Consider the following 15,159-nt stretch of genomic DNA (forward strand, 5'->3'; position numbering starts at 1 on the left):
TAGAAACATGCCAAATTTCAGCATGTACAAGTTGATTATTACACTATCCTGTTGGGAATGATTACCATCAAGCTACTCTTATGATGAAAATTCTAAAGTGCAGAGTGGCTTCCGGTGAATTGGATAATTAACATAAACAGACGCATAATACCCATTACTAGTAAGCAACATTCTTGTAACTCCTGAATCCTTAACTAATCGACTAAGATATTCTAACTTATTACGCCATTATCTTTTACTACTTAGACTAACATCGATACCTAGATTTCATTCTAATTGACAACAGAGCAGGAACCAGATTCGAAACCCTAACTAAGAAAGCAACTAATTTTTTTTAACTCCAACAGTTAATTTGCCAGATTAATTTATGTAGAATTGGAATCTTAACCATGTTGATGAAAGCACAAAATATTTACAACCAATAGAAAATTACCAAATTAATTAACTTAATTATCCAAATAAATTTAATATATGGTGCTCGTAACTTTTTGTCTGCAACCGTTGAGCCAGTATATCACGAACACAGATGAGTTGTTCATAGAATATAGTATTGGACCCTTATGATGAGCTATATTTTATTTACTATATAGTCATCAGTATATATAGCAAAAACAATTATTGCCATTTGCCCACCCCGTTTCAGAAAATGTCACATTGAGCAGCCCCATAACATAAGCATGAGCTGTTAGAACATTCACGTTTCATCAAATGAGTGCATTGAAAACCAAGTTGATTCTTTAATTGAATACATAATCACCATTGCCAAGCCGGTCCCAAAAGCCAAAAGGGTATATATATTAATATATGCTTATTATTCTAAAAAAAATGAAAACTTCATTCACATTTTAAACTCAGGAAGGGTTGAAGTGGTTTTCAAAAGGAACTGGAAAGTTTCAATCTTGGTAATCGGTTCTGTATTTGAGCTTAGAAAAAAAATATTGAAATTGGTCTGAGTTTTGTTCGTCCATGAACTAAATATTTGTTACTTGAGGTCCCTTAATTTAACAAATTGTGCACCATTGGTTCATGTCATTGACTTTTGCCAACATTTTTGTTAGTCTAATAATATGGCATGCACGTAAGTCTCACATATCAAATTGTAAAATATGTGTTCAGAGACAAAGTCTATACTATGGTAAAAGTTTAGGAACCAAAATCTAAATTAGGGTAAAAGTTCAGGGACTAATTGCGAGTTTTATGTCATGCCACGTAATGAAATTAATGATAGAAAAGCTTACGGATAGACCAATTGCACACGTTGTTTTAAATTTAGTGTCCTCAATTAACAAATTTTTACTTCAGTGACCAAATCTAAACTATGGTGAAATTTAAGAACTAATTTTAAATTTTACTATTTGAAATTGTGACCTAACCAAGAGCTTCTATAGGCAAAGAAAATGATCTTGAGCTAGCAATCTAGCTAGCTTTTGAAGGAAGAGAGTGGGAAAGATTGATGAGTGAAGATGGATAGCAATTAGTATTGGTTGACCAAAATAAGCTTCCTTTTGGACAACAATTATATATACCATATGAATATTATGATGGCACCAACAAATGCAAACCAGCTCCTCCTCTCCTATATAACAATCAATTGGGATCGTATTCCAATTCAGAGATGCCATATCAACAAAGGGCCAAAGGCCATGCTGAGTGGCACCAATCAGAATCCACCATTGCTATGTGAAAAGGACATTTGACTTTATCTTGTATTTCTCTAATTGAGTAAACTGTCGATTTACCCCTTAAACTTTCACCCAACTTTTGATTTTCCCCCTGAACTTTTCTATTGGAAAATTAAGGACTCAAACTAATTTTTTTTAACCGATTTGCCCCCTACCGTTAGTTTTCATATACTCCATCCATATTTCTATTAAGTGAGACCATGTGCACAACATGTGAGGGTAGTTAAGTCATTTCACTCTTAAAAATGATTAAAAAACTGAAAATAAATAATAAAAAAAACAAAAATTTCCCTCTATTTTTTCCCACTAGCTAATTCCTATCCTCAATTTTAATTTTCCCTCTCATTCCTATGCATGAGAAATGACATATAGTGTTATTATCTTCATAAGTAGCTAAGTTAGTCTTTTTCTTGAAGCATGTACTACAAATGTAGCTAAGTTATATACCTCATAAGTAGCTAAGTTATATACCTTATGGATGGTAAAATCTCTTGCGTTTTCCAACTTCTTAAGGATCATTTTGTGGAATTGTATTGGGATTATTCTGACATTATGAAAAGTATGCAATTATCTTGAGCATTTTTTTATGAGTATTATGAACATGTTTCTTATATTAATGCACTACTTTGGAGACAATAACACCATGAGCATTTGTCAAATTATTAATTTGTTAGAGAAAATAAAAATGGTAGTACATGCTTCAAGAAAAAGACTAACTTAGCTACTTATGAAGACAATAACACCATATGTCATTTCTCATGCATAGGAATGAAAGGGAAAAATAAAATTGAGGATAGGAATTAGAGGGAAAAAATAGAGGGAAAATTTTGTTTTTTTATTTATTTTCAGTTTTTTAATCATTTTTAAGAGTGAAATAACTTAACTACCCTCACATGTTGTGCACATAGCCTCACTTAACAGAAATATGGATGGAATATATGAAAAACTAATGGTAGGGGGCAAATCGGCTAAAAAAATTAGTTTGAGTCCTTAATTTTCCAATAGAAAAGTTCAAGTAGGAAATCAAAAGTTAGGTGAAAGTTTAGGGGGTAAAATGACAGTTTACTCTTCTCTAATTAGTCAAACGGCGCAGAAGAAACCTCACTCTCATGATGTTGCACTTATACTCAAGTTCTTCCCATAACTTTTCAATAATTCAAGAGGAAGAAAAAATGAGCATGCATGTTCCCTTTTATGCTTATAAGAAAATGGGATACAAATATAAATATAAACGAATGAAATGTTATCACGATCAGCTGAGTATAAAATTTTGAGATTTGTTTTGAGTATAACTATATATTTGTAACATTTCTTTCTTCGGTTTTAAAGTTACATCCTTAACGAGCTTGCCCCGCAATCTGACCATAGTACTTGGCTGTGAAAACTTTCATAGACCATAGATCGTGGCCGAAGTAGCAATCCCAAACACAACTTCAACTCCCTTTTCTGTGAATAATTTTTAAAAGACCTTTTATGTGAATGATTGAACATGGATAAGAAACTATATAGTTATGGAACAAGCGATTCGTACTTCTTGCCACTCTCTGCTATATATATTTTATATCCTTTGTGGCTTATCCATCGTCTGTGCCAACAAAAAGTGTTTTTAGGAGGATGCCTACATAGGGCATTATATGGGAATTGAATTTGAAGCAGTATTTAAGCTTTAATATGATTTCAATTTCCATAGGTCAATTGGCCATTAAGTGTGTCTGGCTTGTGAACTGAGTTTAATGCCATTCTCATAAATTAAAATAATTTAGAATGATCACTCTGTCAAAAACAAAAAAATGTAATCCAAGTCGAAGCATTGTGATATGGGTAAAACCCCAAACAATGATAAAAGGGCTGGACTGGGAATGCCTGAAGCCTTGAATCATATATAGATTCGATTCAAATTTCTTGTCCTGAAAGATAACAATGAATCTGGACTGGTCTTTTCAACTCAGCCCAGCATACAATATGGACTCGATGCAAATTAAACCAAAATCTCTGGCTCAAGATCAGTGGCTAAGTCAGGATTTCTCGGGAGAATGGACGAACTTAAAAGAGTGTAAGGTTAAAGAAAAATGGCAACAACTAAATCTTTTTATATAGTAATGTCTTCCATAATTAATCAATACAAACAAATTACAATTGTTGCCGCCAAGGTTTCATGTCATGAAAACATCACATAATAGACTCATTATCAATAAAAGCAAATTATTCGATAAATAAAAATTCAATTCAACTAATCATATGAACACAACTAATCAATTCAACTAATAATCAAGAATTCAAATTTTTTTCACCCTAAAAAATAATTTGATAATGTCATATCAATAATCAATAACCATTAACCGTATTAGTGCATTACCATATGATTCTATACTAATTAAACGAAATTCGTGTTAAATAATTAATTCGGATTAGGGATTATAAATTTAGGAAATAAAAAATTTACCTTTGATTGAAGGCTGGAAGCCGACGACTCAAACTTCAGTGGCTGAAGAGTGGCTGGTGATGGCTATAAAAAACCAACGGGAGTTAACCTTCCTAACTTTTCCATTTCGTTGGGCGTTGATTGCTAGGATTTAGGGGGCAAAGCTTCACTTTCTCTCTCTCTGAATGGTGAATGGGAAGGTTGAAACAATAAAGGGGGCATGGGGCTGAAAGGATCGAAGGAAGGGGACACGCGGTCCCCCATATAGATATATATGTATTTTTATTCAAACACCGTTTTATTTTAAATTTTTTTTTTTTTTACCAGGACCAAAACGACGTCGTTTTGGCTTAGATGTTTTTTTTTTATTAAAAAAAAAAATTCAAATCTGCAACCGCTGTGCGGAGCAGAAACAAAACACCGGAAACAAAGGGCTACACCCGTCGGTTTTCCGGCGAGGAGAAGGGCTGAACCCAACTCTCCAATGGTGTTTTCCGTCGAGGGGAGTGGCGACCGCCACTCCTCGCTCTCACATGGCCTCGCCACTGCTCAGGATGGAGAAACTTTTGCAACAATACTTTATGGTGCATGGTCATATCATGATCATATCCATTTCCAAAAGAAAGAAGAGGATGGAAAACACTAGAGTTATTGAATTTTATAAAATCCAGTACTGCTTAATTTCTAGGTTTTTTTATGGAAAAATTACACTTAGAGTATACTTTCAATACTTAATTATATTTTAAGACAACACTTTTTAAACATTTCAAGAATGGAAATTTTTAAAACCCACGTAAGATGACGTCATGTCCGGTTTTTCCGTTAGAAACGGAGTTCCCGTATTCTGTTAAATAGTGATCGGCGGTAATTCGAATCATTCGAATTATATTTTTGTTTCTCTGCTATTTTTCTTTCTTTCTGAAGTTTATCTGTTCCGATTTATATTTCGTCATCTCCCTCAATTATCTCTCGCCATAATTTCTATTTGAATCATTCAAGTTTTTTTCAAAGGTGAGTGTTTTTTTCACGTTTATCTCTCTGAATTTTATGTGTTCCAATTTAGATTTTCGAAGTGTTGAGTGTTTTTTAATTTATTTTGGTTTAGATTTTGAAGGAGTCTATGATTTTTCAGTTTTTTATTGGTCGCATTGAGTTTTTTTGGATTGTTCTTGTTTTTTGTAGTGACAGTTTTTTTGTTTTGAAGATTTTGATTTGGTTTGACCTTATTTGATTGAGTGTTTGGCGAAGGTGATTTTTTCGTTGTGCTACTTTTGTTTTTCATTGAAGTTCCTTTTGTGTTTTTGCAGTATAGTTATCATATATATTTGTTAGAATTGGAATGTATTTTGAGTTAGTTTAGTATTTAGCGAAGGTTATTAATATTTATGCATCTTCAGTTCATATAATCGTGCATAATCAGTTCACTTAAGTTTTTTTTTTTTTTGGGGACCCCCCCAATAAGCATTTAATCATTTTCAACGTAATACTTGTGTAGCATCAATGTGCAGCATCCCCCCTTCCATAAATATTTAATAATTTTCAACATAATACTAATGCAGCATAAATGTGCAGCATCAGTTTTACATAAACATTAATTTTGAATGTAATACTTGTGTAGCATTAGTTTTGTGTTGCATTGTGTTATAGATATTTGTGCAAGATCAATTTCTATTGATTATAGATTTACATTTTAAAATGCATAGATATATCGAATTATTTCTGTGCAACATCAATTTAACTTTATGTTTTTTTTTTTTTTTTTTGGTAGATCATCTCCGTTGTTAAAGTGTTGAAGTGTACATATGAAAATTGTGCAGTAGTTGTGCCACTTTATCCGCATACTAGTTATAAGGATTTGTGTGGGCAATTAACTTTAAGGTTTCCAAGTTTGTTATCAAGAGGTTTTCTCTTGAAATACTCATTATATGGAGGTGAACCACACTATTTATTAGAGTGCAATGAAGATATTCAGACCCTTCTACTGGTGAATAACTTGATTTCAAATCCAGTTATTGATGTTTATGTTCAAGCTAAGAAGGAAATGTCTATTGTTTCTACTAGTAGTGCGTTGTCTTGCATAAGTGAAGCTACTACTATTGGAGATGAGAACCAATTTTTGAGTAAGTATGGCTTCTATGAACCTCACTATTATGCAACAAATGAGTGGCAAAGTTATATTTCTTATAAGGGTCAAAGTTATGAAGATGGTGCAGTTGAATTTAGTAGAAAACTTACACAATACTCTATTGAGGTTGGTTTTGTTTTCCAATTCACTAGGAATGATTGGAAGTGTGTTAATGTTGTTTGCTCAAAGAAAATGTCAGAAATGTGTCAATGGCATGTTCATGTTGTTGTGCAACAGTTTATTGGTTGTTTTATCATTAAAAAATTAAATAATATTCATACTTGCATTGGACATATTCTTCAAAAGGAGAATAAAAGGTTTGGCCCTTCTGTTTTGTCCTTTTTGTTGGCTGTCAAGGTTCGTTCGAATCCGTCTATTAAGACAAATGATGTTATGAGATAAATGAAAGAGAATTATAGTCTTGATGTTAAATACCATGCAGCTTGGTGTGGCAAAGATATTGCATATAATGAGGTTAATAGTGATGAGGCTTTCTCATTTGGATTTTTGCCTTGGTACCTTGATAAGTTTGTACGTGCCAATGATGAATTGTTTTGTACACTAGAACTTCATAATGACAATAATCAGTTTGAAAGGTTATTCATATCTTTTGGAGCTTGTGTTAAAGGATTCCTATGGTGTACACTAATGTTGTTCCTTGATGGTGTGTTTTTTAAGGGAAGATATACTGGTACTCTTCTTGGTTGTTGTGTTAAAAGTACAAAAAATGGTAAGTTTTTTTTTTTAAGTTTATTAAAATACAACATCAATTTAATAATGTTCAACATCAATTTAATAATGCGCAGCATCTGTTTATTGAAATGCAGCATCAGTTTAATAATGTGCAGCATTCTGTGTATTAAAGTGTAGAATTAGTTTAATAATGTGCATCATCTGTTTAATAATGTGCATCATCAGTTTATTAAAGTGTATCATCAGTTTAATAATGTACATCATCTGTTTAATAATGTGCAACATCAGTTTATTAAAGCGCAACATCAGTTTAATAATGTGCAGCATTAGTAATGTTATGTGCATAACCTGTTTTTTTATATAATTTTTTATATATATACATAGATTTTCCCTTTGTTATGGTATTTTTGACATAGAAAATGAAGAGAATTGGACGTAATTTGTTGAACATTTGGCTCGAATATTAAATTACCGAATAAGGAAGATCATGTTTATTACCGATCGACATCATGGGTTTTTGAATGTTATTCGAAAATATTTCCCTACTGCTTCTCATGATTTCTGCATTATACATTTGAGAAAAAATTTAGAGAGGCAATGTGCAAGTAATAAATTTTTAAAGGACCAGTTGTGTGAATATTTCAAGAATTGTGCATATGCATGTAGTGCTGAAGATTTTGATAGGAATATTGAGAAAATGAGAAGTGTTGGCAGAGATATTTCTAATTCATTTTTAAATGATATTCCAAAAGAGGATTATTTTATTATAAATTTTCGAGGAAATTGGTGGCGCGAAATGAGTAATGCAACTGTAGAATAATTTAACGCAATGATTTTTGAAGAGCGTCAAATACCTATTATTGATTTGATTGAATCAATTAGGGGGAGTTTGATGGTCATGATGTCTGATAGGAGGCGTGTTTCAGAAAAGTGGTTTTCTTTGTTATGTCCAAAAATAAAAAATTAAAAAAAAAGATGATTTTAGAGGTTTTGTTCAACAAGGTAGTCATTGGATTGTTAGTAAGTCATGTGTTTGAGGTTCAGAGGGATAGAAACTCTTTTGTTGTTATGTTAGATCAACATCAGTGTTCATGTGTTTAATTGAAACATAAATGATTTCCTTATGCTCATGTGTTGCAAGTTATTCTGCATGATCATCGTGATATTAAGGATTTTATGGATGACTATTGGAAAATTTCTTCTTATAAGCTATCAGTTTCCTATTGTCCGAGTTTCTGACTTGAACAAACCCATTTTTTATCTACTAAATGCTGATGTTAAGCCCCTCTTACAAGGAGACAAGGTGGTAGACCACATATTCATTGTTACAAGTCTAAAAATAAGACAAGAGGTGTAAGATGTGGTCGTTGTCATCAGATTTCACACCATAACAAGCAGACATGTCAGACTTTAATTTGATTTTTGTTTTTATTTTTTGAGTATTGGATTTTTTTTATTTTTTTTTATTTATGGAAATTTGTTATCAGATCAAGTTCTTTGTTATTTTTCGTTCAGAATAAGTTTTTGATTTTATGCAGAATCAAGTTATACGTTTTGCATACAACATCAGTTTTTTGTATTTTGCAATTTTTGGTTCCCTAATTTATGAAGAGTCAATTTTTAGCAATTGAGTTCATGTTTGTATGGATATGAGGCAATATTTTTCAAAGTAATACTTGTGCAGCATCAGTTTTATATAATCAACGTAATACTTATGCAGCATCAGTTTTATATAAGCAACGTAATTGGTCCCCCAAACTGTGCTTTAATTCTTTCATTTTAGCTTCGTCGTTTTCATGGTTGGTGAAGTTCATCTGTTTATCCAGAATATAATTAGTATATGAATAATCAGTATGCAGCATCAATATGAATCACCAATGTGGACATGTGTATGAAACATCAATATACAGTTTCAATGACATTGAATGGATTTTGTCTAAATTTAATATTTATAACTTACAAAGATATTAACCGAGAAATAGAAGTTTTGATGACCCAAACTGCTTTCTTGGTAATGTAGTTATGTGCATCAATGACAGTATTTGTAACTCTCTCATCTACAAGGAATCCATCCATATTTTTTTTTTCATCACAAAATTGTCATAGTAGCTGAACTCATTTACAGTTGATGACCAATATATATCCCTAAAATACAATATACATAGAAATATGTTAATGCATAATCAGTATTTTGAAGTATAACAAAAATTATATATTTAGTTGTAATTTGTTTCTTACACTGGTGCTTTTTTCCAGAAAAGGTTGATGACTTTTTTATCCACTGTGGGTAGGTGAAAGTATGCTAAATGACCTTTCCACTCATTTGATTCTCTTGTTTTCTCCATGACAGTGTAATAGAATTACATGTCTCTTCTTTTTTTTGGTTTTTTACTTGATGCATTTGACCATTGTTCTAGTTTGAGATTGAACAAGTGTTTGAGATTTTGTTGGTACTTCTTCTAGAGTTTGCAGAACCTGTTTTGACTAGATGTCTACCTCTTGATCAAAGGTGATTACGATTTTTTCCTCAGTTTTAATAGATTTGCTTTCAGTTGCAGAATCAGTAGTAGAATCTTGATGAACAAGTTTATTAGTTTGTTATTCTTTTTCTAGTTCAACATCATTGATGAAACTCAATGTCTTGTTTAGCTCAAAAAAAAAAAAATATTCTTGTTGCTTATTCACCAATTCTTCAAGAGAAATATTCTTAGCTTTTAGAATTTGAAATTTCTCTCTTATTTTTTCCATTTTTTCCTTGTTTAATGCACTGAGTTCAGACTGCTTCTTGTAAGACTTTTCTTGCTGCCATTCAAGTTCATTCTTCTCTTTCAGCAATCCCTTGTTCTTTTCCAGCAACTCATTCTTTTACTCTTCCTATTTTTTATGATCGGTGGAAGACTATCAACAAAGCATGCACTTTATGGAAGGGAAGCTTGGAAAGAGCCGTGGTTGGCATGGCTAGTAGAAGGAGGGCCACAGAAATTATGAGTTCTGTTTTTGATATTTTATTTGTCATGTACATAATATTATGTTGCAACTAATTATTTTTATGTATTTTTTGCATAGGGTGACAAAGCAATGAAAATTTACAAGACAAGAGCAACACCAAAAAATCAAGTTTTTAAGTTGCAACATGCTTGGGACGTCCTCAAGGCTTGTCCAAGGTGGGAAACTGATGCGAACCAATAATAGAGAAGATTATTTCAATGTGAAGCTGCACAGACAAATGCTGGAGATGAAGATGTCAATGAAATGACCCCATCTCCTTCTTTTGCATGGCCCCCGAGAAGAGATAAGCAAAATGAAGCAAAGAGAAAAGGGAAGTCCCAATATCCGATGAGTGGACACTTTGATACCGGAATTACAAAATTGAACGAAACTCATAGCGCTCGCCAAGAAGAAGCGGCCCGAATGTGTTTGCAAATGAATGAAATCTCGGATAGGGAGGAAAATAGGTTTGAAATTGAATTCATGATTAAGGACCTCAGCAAATACACTCCAGAGAGGAAGAAGTTCTTACATGGTAAGAAAAAGGAAATTATGCGAAAGTCTGCCTCAAGGAGTATGTTTCAAGATGATAAATCATCTGAACCTTATATCCCAACATTTAATGAAGTCCATCACCAAATGAAGATGGTGGATATGATTGTTAAATTTATGTAGTGTATGAATTATGTGCTTTATTAATTAAGTTTATTAATTGTCGTTTGTATTAAGTTTATGTAGTTTATTAATTATGTGGTTTATGTACTTTATTAAATTTATGTCTTATTAATTATCCAATAATTTATGTCTTATTATTCCACACTTTGATGTAGAATAGATGTCTTCAATAATTCAACCTACATTCAATAATTTATCCAACGTACTAGACAAAATACTTTGCACAAAAAGACACTTAAATTTATTACTAGAAAATAACAACATAGTAAAATACTTTGCACAAGAAGACACTTAAATTTATTACTAGAAAATAACAATATAGTACACTTAAAATTATAACATAAATGCTTATCCAACAACATTAACGTTCACTTTCTCGGCGCCATACATGCTCAACCAAATCCTTACGGAGTGTGTCATGACATTGAGGAGCTTGAATTCTATTTAAACGTCTCATATACTCACTCAAGGTGACCCTATCCTGTCGGGTCTCATATGTGGTTGGAGCGAGATATTCAACATCTCTTGCAATAGCTTTCGCATGTGTTGGTTGGTCATCATCCACATCTTCGTTTGAATCTTTTTCAATTTTGATGTACTCATCTTCTACAATCATGTTGTGCAAAATTATGCACATCATCATGATTAAATGGAGGTCTTCGGACTACCAAAATCGGGCAGGCCCTCTAACAATGGCCTATCGAACTTGTAAGATCCCGAACGCTCTCTCTACATCCTTCCTGTAAGACTCATGTATCTGCGAAAATAATTTCTTCTTTGCACTATCGGAATGAGAAAAACTTTTGACAAAGGTAGACCAACTAGGATAAATACCATCAGTTAGGCAGTAACCTAACTCATACCTATTACCATTTACCTTGTACCGAAATTCTGATGCCCATCCATTGACAACATTATCGACAAATGAGAAGACCAAAGAACGTTGATATCGTTGTTTGATCCAGGAACGCCGAAGAAAGCATGCCAAATCCATGTGTCGTAAGACATCACAGCCTCAAGCACGATGGTTGGCCTGTCATGACGGTTTTTGAATTGGCCAACCCAAGCAGTAAGACAATTATTCCACTTCTAATGCATACAATCGAGATTTCCTATCATTCCAGAGAAGCCTCTTTTGTCTGCTTTGCGTAGAAGCATCTTCAAGTCTTCACGATTTAGGTTGCAGAGGTATATGGCTCCATATATGCTTTCAATTGCCTTACAAAAACGCTTCAGGTTGTCAATAGCAATACTTTCTGCAAGTTGGCAATGCTCATCAGTTGAGTTTGCAGAGCACCCATTAACTATCATGCAAAAAATAGATGTGAGCTTTTGATGAGGTGATAGACCTTGTCGGCCTGCGGCATTTAGCCTCTTTACAAAGTAGTGGTCATGATTGACAACTGCATTCAAGATGCTTTCAAAAAACTCTATCCTCATCCGAAACTGCCTTCGAAAATCATAAGCAGGAAATTTCGGACGCTCGATGAAATAATCTTTCATCATTCGGCCATAACACTCTTTTCTATCACGATGCTCAGATTGCATAAACGAGTTGATAACTTCAACTTCGACGTTGAACAATTATGCATCCTCAATCTCGATCCTTGATTGGTATTGTGCCATCTGTATTGCCATGCTACACCTTCTTCTATAACCCATTGATGAGATATTGAGAATTTTTAGGAAACAAAAATTATTTGAAAGTTGAAAGATTGGTGGATATAGAGGATGATTGAAGGTTGAAAGGTTGTGTGATCAACAAATATTAGACATATGTTTATATAGAGGATGATTGATGAAAGTTGAACGGTTGGTAAAAGTTGAAAGTTTGGTGTTGAACGGTTGGTGAATTGAAAATTTGGTGTTAAAAGGTTGGAGAATTGAAAGTTAGTTTAGGGTTGAAAGATTGGTAAAAGTTGAAAGCTTATTTTATAGAAAATTTAATGATTTTTTAATATTTATCAAAATTTAAATTTTTTTTAGATTAAAATGTTTATAAAATTAATTTACGATAATTTACATATCTTTTTTAAATTTAATTAAAAAAATAGCCTAAATTCATTCTTTAATAATTCCAAATTAAAATTTTAAATCAGAACGATTAGAGTAAAAAAACTGTTTCTGAGATAAAAGCTAAATTTTCCAAACTAAATTATTTAGCTTTTAACCCAATATTGAAGATAATCTTAAGGGGTTTGTATTTTCATATACACTTTCTTCATAGTATTACCATTTGAAATAATTTCTGGCTCCCTCAATGAAAGAGAGGGATGAAAAGCAAAACTCAGCAATTAGCACAAGTTAGTTCTTTCATTCCAAGAAAACTTGCAGATTACAAAAAGACCCCATTTTTCCAAAGTTTCTGGCCATCTCCTCCATACACCAAAAGATTCCATATATTCACATAAAAAGACAGAGCACCGACAAACACAACGTTCTCCAACTTATTATTCTTCCCTACTTTTTATACATCTTTCTTCGTCTTCACATATTTCAAACAGCAGACTTCTTCGATTTCTTAGCAGCAGAGCTCTTGATCGACTTGGGCTGCTTGGGCTTCGCTGCGGTTGACATCTTGTTCTTTTTCCCGGGCTTCTTAGCAGAGGAGGTCGTTTTGGTCTTCTTCTCCGATTTTGGTTTCGAAACGGCGCTTGTTTTGGCTGTCGATTTCTCCTTCTTGCCCGCCTCGGAGAGCTTGTACGAGGCCCTGATCTTGATCAACTTTCCTCTTGCCGCCGAGTTCTTCAGCTGCAGCGCCAGAGTCTTCCTGAAGTTCGCCGGGAGCACCGCCTTGTGCTTCTCCTCCATGTGCTTTGCTATGGCGTACGGACTCGACCCGCTCTTCTCGTTCAGCGCCATAAGTGCTTCCATTATCATCTGCAAACAAAATTCGCAACCAAAATTCAAAACCAGATTCAAAAACTGAAGAAAATGATCACAAATCTTGAATTCGAGCACCATAATCAAAAACCCAGAAGCAGAAATGGAGAAAATGAAGAATGAAGAAATCAGGATCTGAATTCACAAATTCAAGTACCTGAAAGTATGGAGGATGAGCGGCGGTTTTGGTTTTGGGTTTTGGCTGTGCAGGCTTTCTCTCTTTTGGAGTCCTGGGTTTCGTCTGCCTAGTTGGCTTTTCTTCCTTCTTGGGCTCCTCCGTCACCGGAGCCTCCTCCGGCGGTGGGGCATCCACGGCGGGTGCTTGAGCTTCTTCGGTGACTGACATCGCAAAAACAGAGTAAAGAAAACGCTAAATTTTTCGTTTCCGCAGTAGAAAGATAACCAACTGACGGGATTAGAAACTGGACCTCTTGGAATTTAAATGGAGGGAGCAATCTGCGGCTGAGAAATTCTGGGCAGTGATTGGGCGATTCGATGTGTTGGGGATTGCCAGGTGTGCGTAGGAGAAATCGAGGACGTACACGTGGAGATAGAATTGGATGCTGGATTTCCTGCGGGGCGATTTTGGTTTTGTCATCGAGTTTGATTGTGGTGGGAAGTGTGTTTGTCTGTGTTTTTCTGGTTATTCTTGTCGGGGATTTTCTGGGGGTTTAATTTTTATTTGGATGTGGAATTTTGGGGTTAATGAAGAGAGGAAAGTGTGTTTTTTGTAATGTGGGTTGAAGGAGCAAAAATGGTTTACATTTAAGGGTGAAATTGTGGTAGAAAAACAAAAGAATAACAATTTCTTTAGAGGGAAAGAGAAACATTTGTTTTTGTTGGTTGAATGAGGTTTATCATTAGCAAAATAATTTCTGAAAATCCGAATCAAGTGACACAGGCATAGAGGAGTGTGCACAAAAAGAAAAAAGCGTGAAAAAAGCCGCTCACACATATAGCTCTACTCATCTTAAATTTCTTTGTTCTAATTATGTTCATCTTCTTTTTCTTTTGTTGGAATTCAATTTATCTTCTCTCTATACTCCATTTGTTTCCCATCAATTACATTGTGAAAATGCCCAAATTTCAAGTATGAGTTGAATACGCCCTAGGTGGTACGTATATCCATGTTCAACCTTCCGTGTTTAAATTCTATGGTCTTCCAATTGCGTTATATGTCCCACTTCAATCTTTTCGTAAATTTGATCTCCTATTTAAGGAGTAAAGAATAAAAGTGAAACACGCGGGGCAATTAGAGGATCGCATAATTTAAAAATTAAAGTAATGGAAAAAGGTCAAATACGAATATGAGTTCAATGACCATTGTCGTAATCAAAATTTTCACACACGTAATTGATCGAAAGTTTTTAAGACATCGATCAACTGTATTTGGTGAAATTATAATAAACAAGATATAAACTATCAACGTCTTTACAAATTCTCTGTCCAACGTATAGACTTGGTTTTTGTTCTAGAATTTTCTCTGTTATGGAAACCTGAATGAACAAATGACATGACAGAGGAACTTTATAATATCCTGCTCGTAATTCAACTCTGTATTATTCGAGACTGCCAAACAGAAAAGTAGCACCATAATGCAGAAAATCAAACACACCACATACTGTACCTACATACGTTAATCATGACATTCTACATGCCCTCGTTTGGCGTTTAAAATTGGCTGAATTAGA

At 33.7% G+C, this 15,159-nt stretch overlaps 1 protein-coding gene across 1 annotated transcript; it reads right to left on the minus strand.

The window, feature by feature from the left end:
* Nucleotides 1-12,879: 12,879 nt before the first annotated feature.
* LOC137745794 (uncharacterized) lies at nucleotides 12,880-13,895 on the minus strand. The gene is made up of 2 exons (XM_068485810.2): nucleotides 13,626-13,895; nucleotides 12,880-13,465 (listed from the first exon to the last, which is right to left on the minus strand). Exons 1-2 carry the CDS (start codon nucleotides 13,812-13,814, stop codon nucleotides 13,082-13,084), a joined length of 573 nt encoding a protein of 190 aa, XP_068341911.1. The 5' UTR covers nucleotides 13,815-13,895; the 3' UTR covers nucleotides 12,880-13,081.
* Between the last annotated feature and the right edge of the window lie 1,264 nt (nucleotides 13,896-15,159).

Source organism: Pyrus communis, chromosome 15 (assembly GCF_041283825.1).
Source record: "Pyrus communis isolate YQ-2024b chromosome 15, ASM4128382v1, whole genome shotgun sequence".
NCBI lineage: Eukaryota > Viridiplantae > Streptophyta > Magnoliopsida > Rosales > Rosaceae > Pyrus > Pyrus communis.

Bases quoted from the DNA above. Each gene is read 5' to 3' on its own strand.
- LOC137745794 (XM_068485810.2), bottom strand. From the start codon at position 13,814: ATGTCAGTCACCGAAGAAGCTCAAGCACCCGCCGTGGATGCCCCACCG. The intron at 13,466-13,625 runs GTACTTGAATTT...TTTTGTTTGCAG, and splicing joins CTCATCCTCCATACTTTCAG to ATGATAATGGAAGCACTTAT.